General features: G+C 39.9%; 1 protein-coding gene across 3 annotated transcripts in view; it reads left to right on the top strand.

Moving 5' to 3' along the window:
* Positions 1-22,087, top strand: part of sgcd (sarcoglycan, delta (dystrophin-associated glycoprotein)) — a 171,171-nt gene that overhangs the window by 32,996 nt on the left and 116,088 nt on the right. Inside the window, exon 1 of one of the 3 annotated variants that reach the window (XM_083564417.1) lies at positions 10,317-10,553. The exons of the other annotated variants lie outside the window; for them this stretch is intronic. Within the exon in view, the coding sequence (XP_083420543.1) occupies positions 10,410-10,553 (144 nt within the window). The 5' untranslated portion in view covers positions 10,317-10,409. Of the gene's footprint in view, positions 1-10,316; positions 10,554-22,087 lie in introns of those variants that run through there. 3 annotated transcript variants of the gene reach the window in all.

Genomic DNA, 22,087 nt, shown 5'->3' with positions numbered 1-22,087 from the left:
TGTTGTAATTGCAGCACACACAGGAGTGCATAAAGCAATTCTAATGCCCTCAGTATCACTTTACAGGTATGAATACACCGTTCTCTGGAGAACATTCGGTTCTTTAATACGTTTTTATTACAATCGGGTAAGAACGAGGTTTCCACACCGTTATACCCATGACGACAGAATAGCAACTTGGCCTGGGTTCTATGAGCTCATATTTATTCTTGGCATTAAACCTCGTCATTTCGGTGCATTTCTCCAAATTTCTTGATCACTTGCAAAAGCCTGAACTTTTCCCAAAATCCTTGGTACATCTCTCAAAAGTAGGTATTCGTGTGAATGAACAACGCGGAATTTCTTCTGTTTGGCGTCTATGAAATGTAACAGCACAAATGTACTATGACTGTATGTACTGTATAACGAGTGTAAGAGACCGGACAGGATTCACACTTTTACTGTACTGTTCTGGGGTTCAATCGTTTTTCTGTTTTATTTCTTTTTTAAATTGGAATTCTGTCTTTCGCTCTGACGCTGATTGAAGGTTCACGAGATTCACCTTTGGCCCATTTTAAGGACCTGGTTTTGGTTGATCTGATGCCGTTCTCTCGCATCTCTTCATAAGTGACATTCAAGATTCGTCTGCACAATTCATCGTTTACAAAAAACAGATGATGACAACTGGTTTAATCATTTTGCCTTCAATGACTTGGGGGTTGAGACGATTCAGGTGAAAACCAGTACAATATATTTTGATCAACATGAAGATAAACCATTGATAATGTAGGAAACAGCTGACACGTGCACACGATACGATTTCGAGATTTGTTCAAAACACAAGAAATTGCTTTTATGATGCGCTCAAGTAGTTTTGGGAATTTCATTTCTGATCTGGGAAACGCTCTGGAGAAAAACTCTCAATCTGTGGCAGCTTTTCACTGATGTCCTCAGAAATTCTAATGTTTGGTTGTTACATGTTAGCCGTCGTCTGGAGGTTATTATAACAGCAAGTGAGATGTGCAATGGGATGTTCAAAAAGCTCAAATGTCCACAAACTTTTGACCTTATAATGTATGATTGATAAAACCGACCACCAAACAGACGTCTTCTTAGACACAGTGAAACCCGTGAAATGAATATTTCCACACGTTTGGAGATATTTTACAAATATCAAATGAAATTCCTTCAAATTCTTTTCACCCATCAGGAAAGTTCTTCCAGGAGTCTTGTTCAATCTTCTTCTATTTACCTTGTTCATTGGGAGTCATATCAGCTAGTGAGTGTGTGTGTGTGTGTGTGTGTGTGTGTGTAGGAAGCAAACACTCAGCTCAGAGTGACCCTGGTGAACCTCGGGGTGAAAGGGGCCGACCCAAGTCTCAGGTTTGCTGCCGGGTTGTTAATGACCTCGAGCTCCTGTCGTGCTCAAACACAGAAGCCGTCAAACGCGTGTTAGAAACACAGAGTAACTGCTGAGTGTCGGAGGATTTGCGATCGGCGCATTGGAATTCTAATACCATCATTATCCTCACAGGGAGAGTCAACAATCACACAGAAAACTTACATCCCCCCATCCTCCACCACTGATCCCTCCATCCTCCACCACTGATCACTTCATCCTCTACCACTAATCCCTTAATCCTTAACCACTTATCCCTCCATCCTTTACCACTGATCCCTCCATCCTCTACCACTGATCCCTCCATCCTCTACCACTGATCCCTCAATCCTCTACAACTGATCCCTCTATCCTCTACCATTGATCTCTCCATCCTCTACCATTCATCCCTCCATCCTCTACCACTGATCTCTCCATCCTCTACCACACATCCCTCCATCCTCTACCACTGATCCCTCCTTTCTCTACCACTGATCCCTTTATCCTTGACCACTTATCCCTCCATCCTCTACTACTAATCTCTCCATCCTCTACCACTGATCTCTCTATCCTCTACCACTAATCCCTTAATCCTTAACCACTTATCCCTCCATCCTCTACCACTGATCCCTCTATCCTCTACCATTGATCCCTCTATCCTCTACCATTGATCCCCCTATCCTCTACCACTGATCCCTCCATCTTCTACCACTGATCCCTCCATCCTCTACCACTGATCCCTCCATCCTCTACCACTGATCTCTCCATTCTATACCACTGATCCCTCTATCCTTTACCACTTATCCCTCTATCCTCTACCATTGATTCCTCCATCCTCTACCACTCATCCCTCCATCCTCTACCACTAATCACTTCATCCTCTACCACTGATCCCTCCATCCTCTACCACTGACCCCTCAATCCTCTACCACTTATCCCTCCATCCTCTACCACTGATCTCTCCATCCTCTACCACTGATCTCTCCATCCTCTACCACTGATCTCTCCATCCTCTACCACTTATCCCTCTGTCCTCTTTTACTGATCCTTCCATTCTCTACCACTGCACTACTGATCCCTCCATCCTTTACCACTTATCCCTCCATCCTCTAACACGTTCAAAAAAGCTATAGATGCGTTAAATCTAAATTCTGGAAAGTTATTTGTGGTACAGGATCACACTTGATGTTGGTTGCAAATGTATAAAAATCGAATGTGCGCTAAATCATGTGCCGTGAATTGTGTTTTCATTTTGTTTAGTATGCCTTCTATAAGCCATGCTCTCTTTTACGCCGTTTAAAAAAATAAACACCACCAAGAATATATTTATCACACTTGGCTGTACCTTTCAAAAAGATATGCGCCTCTGTAAATTTTTTCTTGAAAATTAATAACAAGCCTGAGGCCTGAAAACAAAACAATGTGTATATATACAGGGGGGATAGTGGGACAAAGCAGCAAAAACACAGTGACATTTATGAATGTGTGTTCATGCTATCTTTGAAGTACATTTCTGCTTGACTTTTAAAAAAGACGATGTCTCAGTCAAACAGCTTCCAGGTGATTAGTGATGCGAAACTTATGGAAATGTTTCAGATACAAGGCTGATATCTAAGAGTCAAATGAGAATGAGAACCCGAGAATTTTCCGAGCTGCGAATTATAAAGTTTTGCATGTAAACGAATGGGATGTTCAAAAAGCTCAGAACAATCGTATGGTCAGATGTCGACAAACATTGGTCCATATATTATGTCATGGGGTTGTGAAACAGACAGTATCTGATTCTCTCTATGTACAGATTTTGTACAATGTCCTCCAGAGGCGCTTAAACAGGGAGGTCTTTTTTTTCCATTTAGTGCTTGAGATTAAACGCCAAATGACAAATAAGAAGCGAAAGAAAGAAATGCCATTTTATTCAGGAGTGTGTCTAGACATTTGGACGTAATGAAAAGTGCTTTTGTACCACATCATTTTGCTACCTTTTCTTTTCTTTTCTTTTCTTTTAGAAAATGTATTTTGAACCGTTTTTGGAAAATATTCAGTAAAAAAGGACGTCCATTATATACTCTTTGATAATAAGACTGAATTAAACATTAAAAAATAAATTCCTAATTCAAACAAATACAATCTGAATATTTGTGAAATATGTCAGCAAGCAGTGATACGCAGGGTCCAAGCACTGCTTCAAAACAGCGCCCCCAGTGGCCAGCTCTGGCCAAGTTACTCACAACAATTATTTAACCACAGATTAACTTTCTTTTGGCTTTTCCAATTAGGGGTCGCCACAGCGGATCATACGTAGTCATGATCCACATGTTAGATTTGTCACATGTTTTTACGCTGGATGTCCTTCCTAACGCAACCCTCCCCATTTATCCGGGCTTGGGACCGGCACTAAGAGTGCACTGGCTTGTGAAACCCTAATGGCTGGGGTCGGTTCCCTGACCAGGAATCGAACCCGGGCCGCACCACAGATAAAATTTTTATAAATCTTGATTCTAGTTTAATAAAAACCTTGTAAAATGCTAGCTGAAAGCTGCTTGGTTCATGACATCCACTTACAGTCTGGCATGATGATTCGTTAAACCACAGTTTAGCCTGATTGCCTGACAGCCTAAGACACAGCCATCTGATGCTATATACTGTATTCTCATCCTCATATTACACTCGAATCTGTGCAAATAATCATTACTTACAGCTGTTTATGAGAATTAGGCTCCACATTGCTACAATTGCCTGGAATGTGGCGGCCATACTGGGTACAAAATCTCTAGCAAAAACTTTTTTAACTTTTATTTTATAAATATTGATTAATTTGTGATTCTGAACTAGTTTGCAAAAAAAAAAAAAAAAAAAAAATATATATATATATATATATATATATATATATATATATATATATATATATATATATATATGTATGTTTTGTGATCTAATAGTATGCAAATTAGTGCACAGAAAAAGTGGGTGGGGCTGAATGACCTAAGATTGATTGGTTTTGGAGAACACAAGTAACAAGAACAAAAATGTCACTGTATGACTTATAGCGAGGACTGTCACGATCCCGCATCACGTCTTTGCGTCAAACAATTTGCTTTACGCATATGAAAAAGCTGAACAAAAGCAATAGGGGTCCAAGCACCAGCTCCGGCGGTGCTTTTCATGTTAAACGCCGGTATTCGGCACTGCCGGGATCAGAAGCTCATGCGAGCGCCTGTAGCTTCAGTATGATGACTCTGAAGCACTGCTGTGATAATAACAGGATTATTCATGCAAACAAATCAAACCACAGACATGTTAAGCTTCATACTAATAACTGCACAAAGCACAATTAAGCCGTTACACATAAATCTTTTACAGAACAATAACAACAATCACGCAACTTTAACAACAACAACAACAACAACAACAACAACAACACAAATGCCCACATGGAAAAAAAAACATATAGATTTAATAAAGAGTTTTTAGATCATTACAGTGCTGATCTCACTGATGTTTCAATTAATCCTTTAAAACAGCACAAATACAAAACCATCAAACATCAACAACACCACAAACTAAACAAACACCTACACCAGCAACACCTTCAATACCAACAACTCTAACATCAACACCAACAACATTCTTAATCTCAAAACAATCAACACCAAATGCATTATGAACATGAACAGCGCCATCAACACAATCAACACCTTTAATACCAACAACCACACCTTCAATACTAACAGCATAAGATGTAACAATACCAACAACACCATCGAAACCAACAACACTAACAACAGCACCAACAACATAACCAACACAATTAATACCAACATCAACACCATCAAAACCAAAAACAACAACATCAATACCACCAATACCAACAACACTAACATCAACAACAGCACCAACACCATCCATACCAAGACCAATACCAACAACATTAATACCATTAATACCAAGACCCACATCAATACCAACAATACCAAAAACAACATCAAAACCATCAATACCAACCTCATTAATACCATCAATACCAACAACAAGATCAATACTATTAATACTAAGACCAACATCAATACCAACATTATTAATACCAACAAAAACATCAAAATGACGACATCATCAATAACATTAATATCAACAATACCATCAGCAACAACAACATGAACAACATGAACATTAATACCAACACCATCATCAGCAACATCACTATCAACAACAACAAAAACACTGTCAACTCCAACACCTTCAATACCAACAGTAACCACACACACATTTTTATTAGCGGTTTATTAATGGATAAATGTATCAGTATCGCAGTCTGTATTTCTGATCATGATGATAACAGGCTCTTTTGAAATTGCCATCGATTTTCTTCTTCCCATCAACCTCAGTGGATTCGTGCGATGACCTGCAGGATCGATCGATACACGCCTTTGAGGAGTGTTAGGGTTCGACTGGCCAATCAGGATTTGTTTCAAATATTGACTCTGCATTAATCTGCAGCAACGCATGCAAAACTTTATTGCAGATTGTTTCTCACCCGTTTCCTCTTCCTCTCTCCCAGCCATCATCTCTCTCTCTCTCTCTCTCTCTCTCTCTCTCTCTCTCTCTCTCTCTCTCTCTCTCCTTCTTCTTCTCACTCTATTGACACCATCAATACCAACAACAACATTAACACCATCAGCACCAAAACTACCACCGAAAGCTTCATCAGTACCAACAACAATACCATCAATGACACCATCAATACCAACATCAACACCATCAATACTATCAACACCAAAACTGAAAACAACACCACCAACACCATCAGTACCATTAATTTCAATATCACCATCAACGCCATTAATACTAACACCATCAGTACTAACAGCACCACATCATCACCATCAGTACCAACACCACCACCATCAACACCATCAGTACTAACAGCACCACCATCAGTACCACCACCACTATTAACACAATTAGTACCAACACTACCACCATCAACACTGTCAGTACTAACAGCACCATCAACAATATCAACACTATCAGTAATAACACTACCACTATCAGTACTAACAGCACTATCAACAACATCAACACCATAAGTACCAAAAACATCCACCATTAGCACCATCATTACCATCACCACCAGCAAACAACACTATCAGCACCAACACCACCACCAACACTATCAGTTCCAACACCACCACCATCAACACCATCAGTATCAATACCAAACACCCCCTCATTGGACCAATAATGACCTCCATTTAAGGAAACGTGTGTTTTCCTGTTCGCATGATGATGATATTGTATTTGTGTTTTGGTTTAGTGTGTGTACAGGAAGTCACTCGGCATGTCCTAACAGGGGACTGAAGTCTTTTTCATGTGAAGCTGAAGGTTTTTAAAGATCTTCAGGACTCCTGGTCTGGAAACATTGCTGTCTTCATTGTTATCGCAGATTTAAGAGGAACACAGAAGGTTTTTAGATGATTTCGTTTTTTAAAAGATTGTAGAAGAAAGCCGACGTGTCTCAGTGGAACACAAATGTTTTTTTTGAGGAACATATAGAAGGTTTTATGGGTTTTGCAGAAGTCTCATTGAAAACTGTAGAAGGATTTAAAGGAACACAGGACATTTCAAACTATTACATTATTCGATAGATAGATAGATGGATGGATGGATGGATGGATGGATGGATGGATGGATGGATGGATGGATGGATGGATGGATAGATAGATAGATAGATAGATAGATAGATAGATAGATAGATAGATAGATAGATAGATAGATAGATAGATAGATAGATAGATAGATAGATAGATAGATAGATCTAGATAGAACAAGCAAATGTTATATAGAAAATGCTTTGGAAATCGAAGCAAGCATCTCACACACACACACACACACACACACACACACACACACACACACACACACACACACACACACACACACACACACACACCTAATCTGTGGTTCTGGAACACAATAGTAATTTGGCTCGAGTGCTGCACAATGTCACCTTCCACGCTGAGCTGTAATGTTAGAGAACAGCCCCATCACTGCTGCCCTGAAGTGAAGCGGCCCCTCCAGCAGGGGGGATAATGTAGTAATGTAGTGTCAGCATTGGCAGTAGTGGGACATTGGCATCGTCTGGTTGACCCCGACTGCAGACGCTTCAGCCTCGAGGCTGGGAGAGTGTGGAGTGTGAGGCGAGGGCGAGTTGGCGACGCCCCTGGGGCACTTTATCACACAGCGGTGGCGTCTTCTCAGCCAGCTGTCACCTCGTGCACTCCGTCAGTGTCACACGGTGTTTCAAAAAGCAGGGTGATGTTTTCCAGTTTATTCATGAGTCATACCGTGCTTCTGTCCGTGTCAACCTGCTTTCTATTTTACTGTGATGCTTTTATTTATTTTTATATGATATCTGAGCAAGAGACAGATTTGTGTGTAGTATTTCAGTAAAGTAAAACACATACACACTAGACAGACAGACAGACGGACAGACAGACGGACAGACGGAGAGACAGACAGATGATAGATAGATAGATAGATAGATAGATAGATAGATAGATAGATAGATAGATAGATAGATAGATAGATAGATAGATAGATTATTGACAGACAGACCGACAGACAGACAGACAGACAGACAGACAGACAGACAGACAGACAAATGAGGTGTCGCTGCACGGCCAGACGATCCGATCATTATTCACGAAGAACAGCAGAGAGACGAGAGCATGCACGATTTAATCATCTCCTACATCTCCAACCATATACATTTAGTGTCCATAACTTTACAAAATCACTTTATGGATCAGATACAATACTAATATTATAAACAGATTTAGTAGATTGACAGATACACAGCAGATAAAGAAAATAGATTTTCCTTTCACTTAACCCAGGAGACCCAAACCTGTATGAAGACACCTGACTTGGTTCTTTCCCCAACTGTTCTCACAAACTTGGAGACAAACAATTGTGTAGGATCTTTTTGGATGCAGGAGCATAAAATTGTCCCTTCACTAGAACTAGAAACATGTTCCAGCATGACAATGTCCCTGTGCATAAAATCAGCTTAATGAAGATCTGCTTTCCATTGGTTGGAATGTGGATGTGGAAGATCTCCTGCTATTGAGCTCCAAACCTATTGAACACCTTCGTGATGAATGTGGACGCTGACTGCACCCCCAGACCTGCTCACCTTCTCACCTACATCAGTACCTGACTTTACTAAAACACATCCTTGTGGCTGAATGAATCTCACACATACTCCACACAATCAAGTAGAACATCTTCCCAGAAAAATGAAGCTTATTATAACAGCAAATGGGATGAGATGAGATTTACAGGTGTAAACAAACTTTTGTGTATTGTGTATTTTCTGTTTATTTTTCTGTCATAAATTTGACTTTGATGTGGAAAAAACTCCTGGTATTATTTGATCTTGCTTTCATTTGTATTTTTAAAATATTTAAATATAAAACAGAATCCTGCCATTTTAACAGGGGTTTCGTGTAGACTTCGAGATGCGTCGCCGAAAAGAAATCCGGATGAGTCATGCGCATTGCGTGCCGCCTTGTTTACAAACAAGCAGATATGTTTATTGCCAGCTATCGGTCTATGAATAATTGAAAACCCAGAGGACTGTCAGAACAAGAGCTGAAAATAAAATAGTGTATCAATAATCTGCTACGGAGGCTGAAAAAATATAATACAGCCGACTTTACTCTCGTCTGTCGTCCGTGTCGTAAATACACTCTCTGTTCCGGCTTCGGATACAAAACTGTTTTGATTTTAATTACGCTGCATGCGACGGAGACGGACGAGAAATTATTTACTTCGAAGTCACAAAAGGAATTGATTCTCAGATTAGTAATTTTTATTTCCTATTTCTGTGCTTTCTATCAGCATGTATTGTTAGAACGACTGCTGTCTGATGTTTTAAAAGCTTCCAAAGTCTTCTGACTAATATATTGGCCAAAAGTTTGTGGACACCTGACCTATGAGCTTTTCTGAACATCCCAGTCCACATTTGCTGTTATAATTAACCTTCACTCTTTCTGGCACACTGGCCATCCCAGGCCAGCATGGAGAGGAAAGAGTGTTTCTTTTTAATGCATGTGTGTGTGTGTGTGTGTGTGTGTGTGTGTGTGTGTGTGTGTGTGTGTGTGTGTTTGTCCACCTTGGTTGTTATTACATTTGATTATTGGGCTCAAGCTAAATCATGATCCTCAAAACAGGATAATCAAATCAGGATCCTCAAATAGGTCCTTCATAAGCAATGTTTGATGTCTGTCTTCTGGGAAGATGTTCTGCTAGATTTTGTAGGGATTTACAGTATGGAGATTCATTCAGCCATACGGGTTTTACTAAAGTCAGGTACTAATGTAGCTGAGAAGGTGAGGAGGCCTGAAAACGGAAAGCAGATCTGCACAGGATTGTTTTGGTCTTCTAGTACAATTCTGTGCGTCCAACTTTGCAGGAACAGTTGATGAAGAACCACATGGCTGGGAAATGTTGGGTGTCCCAATACCTTTGGCCAAGGTATATCCTGCAATATGTACAGTTTGTTGTTGTTTTGTCTGCTGTCGATATTCTGGGTAAATAAAAACCCTTTCTTCTGTCTGAACATATGAATTCCATGACAAGGAATTGGCGTGTGAAGGTCTTCCAGGTTATATTTAGCATCTTAAAGTTTCCCTGAAAATTTTTTTTTTTCCGAACGATTACGCGTGTTTTTTTCTCCTAATGAAAAGTCCTGGTCCAGACTCTGCCCTTTCCGACATGCTGCAAGGATTTAATTGGTGCGATTATTTTGTGGCTCGTGCGTCTGGAAAAAAACACAACAAAGCCTTTCAGATGTTGACCGTGGGCGAGGAGCAGAGCGCTGCCGGGTTAACGTCTGCCCACGTTATTCTCATTCCACGGCCCCACCAAGAATCTCCAACTTGTCCTGTTTTTGTGTGACAAAGGACAAAGACCTCGATTGATACTCAGAGTGGAACATCAGAGACATCAGGATCATCAGCTCTCGAGGATTTTCTCTACATTCAGATCTTTAATGATGGTCCTCAGCAGAGAAGGTCAGCCGGCACCTGCGTTTTATTACATTTCGGGATATCGAGGTCTACGCTCAGACCAGCGCAGGTCGTATAGACGCTCAGGTGTGCTTTCAGAACCAGGGCCAGAATGGAGAGGAAAAAGAGTGAGTTTTGTGTGTGTGTGTGTGTGTGTGTGTGTGTGTGTGTGTGTGTGTGTTGTATTTCATTGTAATTACAGCATATTCTGGAAAGTAACAAGCTCCTATTGGGTTGTTATGACATGTGGTAAATAAAATAAATATTATTACATTTAAATATGACTGCATGAATGAAAAAAAAAAAAGGAACAAAAGAAGAAATAATGAAATAAATAAATAAAGAAATAAAGAAATAAAGAAATAAATAAATGTGAAAAAATTGCATAAATGTTCTTCCCTTCCTTCCTTATATATTTATTTATTTTTTTAAACGTAGTATATATACAGTATATTGTTTTTTAAAATTTTTGTTTAATATATTTTTATACTTAGTTAAACATTAAACATTTATTATTCTTTATAATTTTTATACTTGATATTTTTATTTCCTTTTTTTTTTTTTTAAACTCAACATGGACATTTACAACAGAGACTTTTCAAGAAAAGCTGGACGTTGTGAGGAAAAGTCGGGGCTTCTCGCACTTTTTCACTGATCGTTTATACTTTTGCGTTTTCTAGAATTTGCACAAAAACACACAATTTGTTTTCATTTGAAATCCCCTGGAAAACAGTAATGTAACGCAAAAAAAAAAAAAAGCAGGAAAACCCCGGGGTGATGTGATGAGGTGAATATCGATGCTTCTGCTGGAGATGATGTATGTGGAGTTGCAGTTGTGGCTCCAGTGAAAGGAGACGTGTTGAATTGTGTTCATTGGGTTTCTTGCTTTAGTGATGACGTTCATTCTCTCTGTATAAGATCCTGTGTGTGATGCAGCGCTCTGATCTACTGCACTTCTCTACAATATTGATGCTTTCTGTAGATGTGGCGTCATAATGATGATATTAGGAGGTGGATCAGGATCGATTTACTCCATTTATAAATGACACCCATTTTCTTTTGGTTTAAGGGGTTAATTGCCCCCGATAGCCAGGTTTCATTTAGATCCTGGGACTCGGTTTTGAGGAAGCACAATTGTAATTTGACAGGTTCTGCATCGCCCGGATTAGCAGCTGTTAAAAAACGTGCGTGTGATCTTTAAATAGGACACGAAGGCAAGAACTTGGTTCCTTTCGCATGCTGTCACATCTCTCTGATATAAATCCGAATTGAGAGCAGTATTATCGCGTGGATTTTTCCTCCGTTTTTTTTTTCTCAAGCTATTAGAGATTTCCTGTCTACAAATTTAACGAATGCTCTCCAGATATATCCATTTACACACACACACGCACACACACACACACACACACACACACACACACACACACACACACACACACACACACACACACACACAAACACACATGCAATCAGTTTCCAAAATAGCTTTCAGATTGGACTAAATAAAGTCCCTGGTGCTAAATGAATCAGTTTGCACACATGCCAACAAGCATTTTACAGTTTTAAGCAGAAACGCAGATCCCAAATCGCATTTTCATTAATGCACAAAAAAACAGAATACATTTTGCTCGATTAATAGTAAAGGAATAGATTCAGTAGAACATGCAAGTGACTCGGCCTGCAAGCTTTTGAGTGTTAACAAGTTGCAAAACTTACATCTTGACTTATATCAGACCAGGGTGTAATTAGTAGTTAATAAGTACAATATAAACTGTTCTTGGTTTACATTATAACAGCTATATAACGCAAAAAACCCTTTCTTCTGTCTATACAGATTCATATGTATCACCACTAGACAGAACAACAACAACAATAACATCAACAACAACGGCACATTTTTAGAAGATGGCCAAAAGTATTAAAATATATTAGTATATAACTATTGAACAGCTTTGTGATGAATGTGAACACTGACTGCACCCCAGACCTCCTCACCTTCTCACCTACATCACTACCTGACTTTACGAACACACTTGTAGATGAATGAAGCTCCACAAAATCTAGTGGAACATCTTCAACAGTGAGACAATGTACCTGAGCACAAAGCCAGCTGGATTTTCGTTAAGAGAGAAAACACGTGTAATCATTTTCGGGAAAACTTTAAGATGCTAAATATAACCTGGAATTTCTCCATCATGTGAAGGTCTTCTAGGGTATATTTACCTAGTGGCCAGACATGGGAACTGCAACACAATGTTAATAAATAGAGGCCACTGGGGCAGGGATTATGTTGCTCCATGCTCACTTTGTGAACATTTTCAGTGGTGGAGCAGCAGTCAAGAAGCTTAATAAGATGGTTTACAGCTGTTGCGTTAAAAAAAAAGAACATTAAAGAAATAGCTACTAAAATGTCGCTGTATATCAAATGACATGTAATAAATATTGACACTGTGTTTATAATCTACAGCATTAATTCTCTTCTAAAATTTATTGTAAAAAAGCAGGAGACAGAGGGAATATAGTGTGATAGATAGATAGATAGATAGATAGATAGATAGATAGATAGATAGATAGATAGATAGATAGATAGATAGATAGATAGATAGATAGATAGATAGATAGCATTAGTTTAAAAATCTGTAAATCGTTATTAATATTCCGAGCAGAAAGCAGACAATATGTTGAAGATTTCAGGACATGACTCAAAAGCAGGAGGTTATTAACACTCTGACATATAAAGCGATGGCCTCAGAAACATGGGAATGAAGAGAAAATGTGAAGAGCCGTCGCGCAGTAAAGCCGAGGAATCCGGGACGTAGACAGTGGAGAACAAGGGGAGAAACAGATTAACGGAAAGAGAGATCAACACGGGGGGGTCGCATGAGGGTGAAGTTTCATTGGTATGCTGAACAGGTGGAGAGAAACCATGAGCACTGTGTGGGTAAAGAGGGGGCGGAGCCTCGGGGTTGGGGCAGAGATGGATATGTGAAAAGCTTTGCAGATTTCAGAAAGATCTTTCTATCATCTGTCTGTCTGTCTGTCTGTCTGTCTGTCTGTCTGTCTGTCTGTCTGTCTGTCTGTCTGTCTGTCTGTCTTCATTGTTTGTCTATCTATCTATCTATCTATCTATCTATCTATCTATCTATCTATCTATCTATCTATCTATCTATCTATCTATCTATCTATCTATCTATCTAATTTATCTAATTTATGTTATTATAAGTAAGATTGACAGGAAGTAAAAAACTCTGCACTGAGCAGCAAAACCACGTCACTTCCCATCCTTTCTGGTCCATTTGTACTTTCAGCATCCGATTTCCCCTCCATTTTCTCACCGGTTTGGCCCCGCCCACCAGCCAGCTCTCCACTGTCATACAGAGTGCAGCAAAAAAAGAAAAAAGCATCATCACACCTTCACAGACAACACAAACAAACGAGAGTGCTATCATTTTCGTACACCACCTGCCCTCACAGACAGCCATGAGCGGATTGCATCACTGTGATTGACAGGTGGGAGAGGGTTTGCCCCTCCCACTCAGACACTATGCTCAGTTTTCGATCTCTTTTATAGGATGCAGACGGTGATGGCTTTGGGCCACTCGGAGGCGAGGTTTATTGTTTCGTTTAGAGCTCTTAAAGCGTTCAGAGCTCTGGCTCACTGCATCCCGAGGTCTTCAGAGCAGTAAGTGTTGGCCATTCCACAGTTTTGGGGTGAGGATGGAACAGGTCAGACAGCTCAGACATCTTATTGTAATCAAGACTAAAAGGACGTTTATGAACGAGCACTTTGGTTCTCAAGTCGTTTTCAGCGTCTTCAGTGAAACCGAATGCCATTCAAGACTAATCTTAAATATCCTGTATAAACACAATGTCGTCACTTGATTGATTTGTTCATTAAAGTGAGCTGTAAGTGCAGCTCCAGCGCATGGTGAATCCGTTTATCCTTTAAAACCATAGGCACATTCGTCTATTATGAATTAATGAAAGCACGGGCATTGTTTTATTACATCATTTCCCAATATTACAAATTCATAGCCTCTTTTTTTTTATATCTCAAGGCTGCATTAAACGATCATTTAAAGTTTTACTACGTTGGTGAACATCTGCTTCATCTCACAACAGCACGTACAGGATTCTCTGAAGCTAATGATAGAAAATATCAGCCGACTATCGGCTCGCTTTGCCAGATGAAGTTCTTTCCTGACACCTCTGCCAAATCGAGCCATGAGGCACGAGCTAATATAAATAATTCAAACAACCGTCCGGATAAACACCTGGGTAAAAGAGATTCGAAATATCCCAGTGGAAATATTTACACATGTTATATAGGGACGGATCTCGAAACGAGGATGAAAATCCAATTATCACCGAGCATTCTGTGGCACTTTCACAGAACCGACGAACCCCTACCACCGTGCTAACTCACACCTCTGCTAATGAGGCTTACGCTAACACTGCAGCTTTTTTTTCTTTCTTTTGTGTTGCTATTTCAGACGTGTCGAGGTTTCCTGGAGCCCCAGGCGAGTTCGATTCGTCAGCTCCCGGTCTCTGTGGTCGTCTTTCTCTCTCTCTGTATTCTCTCCTTCCTCTCGTTCTCTCTCAGGGCCCTCGTAAGTCCCCTGTGATTTGCAATCAGGCTCAGGCACATAAGTCCTCGGGCTTGTTTACTCTCTGACAGCGCCGTTATCTTCACGTTCATAATTTCACCTCTATTTATAAGCACCCCTAAAGCCCCGCCCCCCCGCTCCAGCGATATAAAAGGGGGCCATAAAGAGAGAATGGAAATAGCCTATCCTCCATAAAAAACGTCAAATTTGTTTAATAGATTGAATAGAGCCGCTCGCTCGCTCGCTCGGGAGGACGACGTGTGCGTTTCTCAGGGCCCAAGCTGGAACCCGAGGCGTCCCTGGTGAAGCGTGTTGCACTGACAGACCTACATCATCAAGTCATCAGCTGCGGCGTGCTGACGGCAATTTATTTGATTGCGATCGATGCTGTTCTTGCTGCGCACTTATTTCCCGTCCCTACCTCCGAGCATGCCAAATAGCGGGCTAATGAACAGCTATTAGCGTCTTCTTTTTCTTTTTTTCTTTCAAAGATCTCGCCGTCTCTCCGTTCGCGCCGTTTGAACGACGACTCTTTTCATGAAGGGGTCTTAATCCTGACAGCTTTTCATCACGTCTTTGTCGAAATGCCAAAAACCAGTGAGCACTCAGACGCCCCTCCTTAATCAGACCCTCTCCCAATTTTCCATGATGCTAATTTACGGCGGATTTTCCCCCAACCCAAGGTTCTGAAATGAATCTGAAGCTTTTTAATATCCAGCCAGAACAAGAGAAATGGAGTTTTGTAAGAATAGACTCTGACGATGCTGATAATGAATCCCTGTTCTTCTCTGTAAACAGGATTAGAAAATGAAAAAGCCGAGAAGAAGAAACCTGAGCGTGAGCTACCAAAGACTAGTTCCGATTTCTCGTACACTAATACACTTTTTTTTTTCACCCAACCTAGACAGGTAGAAATATCTCATTACAAAGAGTAAAGGGAGTAATTATTCATAAATGAAAGCTTAATGACAGAATATTCTAGAAGAAAGTCCTTCAGCTTGCCGTTTTATTGATTATACTCTCTACAGGTTAGTTGGATTTAATAAAAGGAGTCCAAAAGGCACATTCGGGGACCATTAAGATCTTTAATTTTCGGGAATAGAGAAGCACGAGGTGAACACAAGAGCTACAGCTATAATACGGATCTCTGATGAACGGTCTGAGGTTGAGAAAGGCTTATTAGCGGTGATTAAAAAAAAACAGGAAGTGGAGCTGCTGAGCATTTCAGACAATGATTGAAATAAAAAAGTCTGGCGCTGAAATTGAGTAGTCTGGAAATTGTTCTACTCTGAAAACCGTTGTTAGATTCTTTCTGTAAATAAAATGTTGTTGTTGTTTTTTTCATTATAGTATTGAAGTTTTAATTAACATTTAATTTTTGTTCTTGCTCTCTTTGCAAATTATTTCTTCACCCCTGGAGCACAGAGAGTTAAGGGCCTTGCTCAAGGGCCCCAAGAGTGGCAGCTTAGTGATACTGGGGCTTTAACCCTCGAACTTTCGCTCGGTAACCCAACGCCCTAACTACTAAGCTTTACTACCTCCTGCTCTAGTAGGAATACACACTATAATAGACAAAAGTTTGTGGACACCTGAACATAAGATTGCGTTTTCTTCTTTTTTTTGGAAAATCCCATTCCACATTTAGTCCCTGTTTACTGTTAGAATGAGCTCCACTCTTCTGGGAAGATGCTATACTAGATTTTGTGGAGATTCATCAAAATTATCCCATATAGAAATCTGATATATAGCAATATATGCAAAGAACATATTGCATAGATGTTCATGTTTGGATTTAACAGGGAACATCAAGAACCAAGAATCTAACAAACAGAATGTAACAAAACTGTACTATTGCAACATTACACATTACTTTCAGATTTTCAAAGTAACATTGGAACATTGGGAAAACAAGAAACATCAACCTTTTTACAAAGACATTACCCAAGTAGAGTTAAGTTTAATTGAAAAAAAAAAATAAAAAAAATAAAATAAACCATACCGGAGTCAAAAATAAAAAAAATGTTGAATGATGTAACACCAATGAGGTGTCTGAAATAGTAAAAATGGATAATATTTATTTAATTTTTTTTTGGTATAAAGTTACAACTCAGCATGAAAAGTTTCACACAATTTGTTTTAACACGAAATCAAACGTTTCAATGAAGATAAGTTTCAGGATACAGTGAACGAAGTGTGTTTGTTCAACGTTTTGGCATATTTGCAATGGATATTTCTAGCAAAGTGAAACGAACGTCGAGAGACAAATCACAGGCGTCATTCGTTATATATGATGCGTACGCAGTCACGGCAAAACTGAGACCTTTTTTAAATAAAGAGCGACAGGATGTTCTAAATCCGTTGATGTTTAAGTATAAATCATTTAGAAATACAGAAAATATCTTGTAAAATCTCCACGTTTTTTCATCCAAATCCTCCTTGTCGCCGAGTCACTATTGCAGGAGGTACTGCTGGTATTGCGAATGTAAGGCGCATGCGCAACATCTGCATTTCCAGCAAATCAGGTAGAAAGAATGTCGTTTCATCAGGTTGGTATCAGATCATTACATTCATGTTATGAAAAAAATTATTTGGAACAATAATAATTATTTTATAGCATTTTAAATATATCTTATTTGAATTGTTTGCTTCTATTTAAAGAAGATCCTGAATCCTTCCATGTCTCAAGCAACCAATAGAACTATAAATATATTAATCAATATTCACATATATTATCATTTCATATGTGTTCATATATGGTGTAGATCAGATTTCTGTATGGGATACATCACTGCACACCTTAACAATCATGGAACTGTAATAAATGGACATTCAGTGTTGAGGATGAGGATGGGATCCCTTTTGAGTCTGGTTCCTTTTAAGGTTTCTTCCTCATGCCATCTCAGCGACTTCACCACAGTCTCCACTGGTTCACTCATTAGAGCCAAACCTCTAATTATAAAAAACAAAAAAAACTTATAAAATATACAATATATTGAACCAAGGTGTTTAATAGGGTTAGAGCTCTATAGCAGGAGATCTTCCACATCATCCAACCATATCTTCATGGAGCTGGCTTTGTGCACAGGGGTATTGTCATGCTGGAGCAGGTTTGGGTCTCATACTTCTAATGAAAAGAAAATTTCACGCAAATCTAAAGACGTCTGATATAATTGTGTGCCTTCAATTTTGTAGTAACAGTTTGGAGAATCCCCAGTCAGGGAACCGACCCCAGGCATTAGGGTTGCACAAGCCTTAGTGCCGGCCCCAAGGAAGGGCATCCAGCGTAAAAAACGTGCCAAATCAAACATGCGGATGGTCCGCTGTGGCGCCCCCTAACGGGAGAAGCTGAAAGAAAGTTTTAGTTTGGAGAAGAACCACATATGGGTGAAAAAGTTTGGTACTTGGTGGCACAGTGTACACGTTTTTACTTCCTGGTACGGAGACACATTACAGCTGTATATTCATTCATTTCATTTTTTCATTCATTTTCTCCCGCTTATCCGTAATTCGGGTCGCGGGGGCAGCAGTCTAAGCAGACCCCCGCCTTCGACTGCTGCCCAATCCTTACAGCACCGTCCCTTACGGTCCCTCCTGCAGGTGGTGAGCCCACGGGAAGGCGGCCCTACGTCACTCCGACGTCACGGACCTTGATATTTCCCTTGTAAGGAACCCCCGGAGCATAGAGGGTTAAGGGCCTTGCTCAAGGGCCCAAGAGTGGCAGCTTGGCGATATCGGGGCTTGAACCACAGACCTTCCGATCGGCAACCCAGCGCCTTAACCGCTGGATCCACCACTCCCCCGATAAAAATTGTGACACTTCTACATCGTGATGTTTGTCAGTAGGTTGTTGCAGGTTGACGTTGGAACTGCGGATTCGTTTGCGTAACAGTTTACGGTTCTAACCGTGACCCGATGTTCCCGTGTAAAACATCCTCTATATTCACCATTTATGCATTGCATTGTGTTCCATAATCTTGAACCTGGTCTTCAGAACCCGGGCATATGGGCGAGACAGCGGGACAGATTGTATACTGCGTTTTTGCATTTACTTCTGAGCGCCGCAAAGATAGAAACCCGTGTTGAATCCGGAGCAGATTAGCGTGCACGCGCGTTCCTTAACGAGATGATTGATGCAATTAATTAAACTCGTCTGCGCTTAATTAATATTTAACGCTTCATTTCTGGTTCGACTTCCACGCCAGACGCAGACCATCTGACTGTACAGAAAATACTGTAAACTCCGAAGTAACTCCTCATACCGTAGGTTGTTCTTCTGAGTGTAAAATGGGCTTTTGTGTTTTATCTCGGGTTTGCTGATACCATTTGAGGAACAAAGTGCTGCATTTAACTTATTTATTTCAAAAAGCCACCATTTTAGTTTGGAGAGCAGCAGGAGAAGAAAAAAATAAGAAGTTCTTCCAGCGTGTGCATTAAAAAAAAAAAAAAGACACCATCACATGCTGAATCGTATCCACAGTAAAAAATATAAAAGGGTTTTTATTAACACTATTTTTTTAAATATGCCTGGAGCAGAGAGTTACAGAACCAGGAGAGAGAAAACATCCCATAAAAAGTATTCAATAAGAATTATTAAATAAATCTACACTGTACAGACAAAAGTATCGGGACACCTGATTTCTCCAGCCGCAAGTTGGAAGCACACAATTGTTTCAGACGTCTTTGGGTGCAGAGGCATGACTTTTTTTTTTCTTTTTAACCAGAGTGACTTACATTCAACTGCTTTATACAACTGAGCAGCAAGGGCCTTACTCAGGGGCCCGGCAAGGGGCAGATTAGTTTGGCTGGGATTTGAACTCAGGAACTTCAGACCCAAAGTCCAAAGCCCTAACAACCAAGTTACCAACTCTCCACATTACATGCAGTCGCTCTTTTACAGGGACAGCTTGGTAATGCTGGGATTTTAACCCATGACCTTCTGATCAGAAGTCTAACATCTTATCCACTGAGCTCCCACTTTGCCCAGGAGATCTTAGAAGATCCGAACCTGTTCCAGCATGATAATGGCCCTGTGCACAAAGCCAGCTCCATGAAGATCTGCTTTCTGTGGGGTGGATGATGTGAAGGATTTCCTGCTATAGAGCTCCTGAACACATTTGAGATGAATGTGAACGCTGACTGCACCTCACCTTCTCACCTACATCAGTACCTGACTTCACTCACACCCTGGTGGCTGATTGAATCTCAACAAATCTCCACAGAAGCTAGATCATTGAAATGTTCTTTTGATAAGAACAAAAACAAACAACATCCAGTTTCTCTAAAAAAAGGAAAAGAAAAGCTAAATCAGCAGAAGAAGGTAATAACGGCGGCTGTGAGTAGTTTGTGTAGTTACTCTTAGATCAATGTCTTACTTTCTGGTTCGGTTTGAAAGATCAAACCTAATTTGCATAAACAATAAACAAACCTACTCCAAATGAAGTTTGTGTAATGGACCAGCGACTACTGAATACTTCTAGACCATTAATTCGCGTACTGAGACACAATCTGCGAGTGCATTCGTGTTTAGTTGAGGCACGGCTCTGTCTCCGAGTTCATGGAGTGGTGTGAGGGGTGGAGCTGGATGGAGAAAATGGATACCATTAGCAGAAGATCGTTGAAAAGTTGGAGTTGTTTTTGACTTTATTAAATATTGCTTTTGGAAGCTTTGTCATTCGAAGCGCTCCCCGTCCTCTGGCGCCGGACATTTGGGCGGATAATAAAACGCTTTACTTTTTTTTATGACACTAAACTGATGGATGGAGCTCTTTTGTGCAATTATTGCTGAGATCCTTCCTGCCAAAAAATTCGCTTCTGAAAATCTCGATTGAAACCGGAGCATGCCTTCGAAATGAAAGCCTGTGGAAACGTCTGTGGTTTGAAGGGAAAACAATTATGGTTTAGTTTTGTTTTTTGAAGAGAAACAATAATGATGATATTATATGGATTTAAATCTGGACTGCTGTCAATATGTCTGTCATATCCATAATCATCCCTTCCTGTCTAATATTTCTTGTATATATACATATATACATGTTATTTTATTTATTGATTATCTTTATAATCTATTTCTATTCTATTACATGTTTTGTTTTGTTTTTTGGACAAAAGTACTGGAATTTTTTTCCAGCCAGTATGTGGTTCTTCCTCAAACTCTCACCACAAAATAAGGCACACAATTTTATCAGACGTCTTTGGATGCAGCTTGAAATTCTCCCTTCACTGCAACGAGGAGACCCAAACCTGTTCCAGCATGACAATACCCCTGTGCTCAAATCCAGCTGCATGAAGATATTCTTGTGGGATGGGGTGGAAGATCTCCTGCTATAGAGCTCTTACCCTCAAACCCTCATTTTGGGATAAATGTGAACCCTGACTGCACCCCGTGGAGGTTATTATACCTGCAAATGGAGACTAAATGTGGAATGCCATGTTGTAATTTTTCACTTATCCAATCCATCACTAATTTCACTTTTAATACTTAAATGATTTCAAAAGCCTTTTAGGGAATGTAAAAAGAGGAGTTTTAGTGTTTACTAGTGGAATACTGCATTACAGAAACAACATACTTTATCCAAAGCTTTTAACGAGATTTTTGTAATTTTTTTCAGATATGTAATGTTATAATATGGTAATAAAATATTTGTCTATGAGTCTCATTCTATAAAAAGAAAAAATGAAAAAAGTTATTAATTAATTAATTTATTTATTATGCCTGAGCCTATAGAGGCGTAGCTGGAAGCTGCACTTGGTGTAACCTCCATTAGGAAAACCCTATAACTCAAAAGAGATGTTGCTGCAAGGCATCTGCCATCATTTATCTGCTTCCACAGCTGGAGTCATCCGAGGGGAATATTGACGGGTCCCTGACATCATTAAGGGAGGCAGAAGTTTGTTACCAACAGCAACACTGATCTCATGGAGGCTGTTAGCACGTTAAAAGATTCTAAAACATAACAATAATTAATAATTCAGCTTTAGCTTAATTAATGCTCTGAAAATGAAGGTAATTAGGAACATTGGGAACGACGGGTCTGCTTATTTAGTTGGTTTTTGCA

Source organism: Silurus aristotelis, assembly GCF_946808225.1.
Source record: "Silurus aristotelis genome assembly, chromosome: 16".
Lineage (NCBI taxonomy): Eukaryota > Metazoa > Chordata > Actinopteri > Siluriformes > Siluridae > Silurus > Silurus aristotelis.
This window is presented reverse-complemented; position numbering and strand designations above follow the sequence as displayed.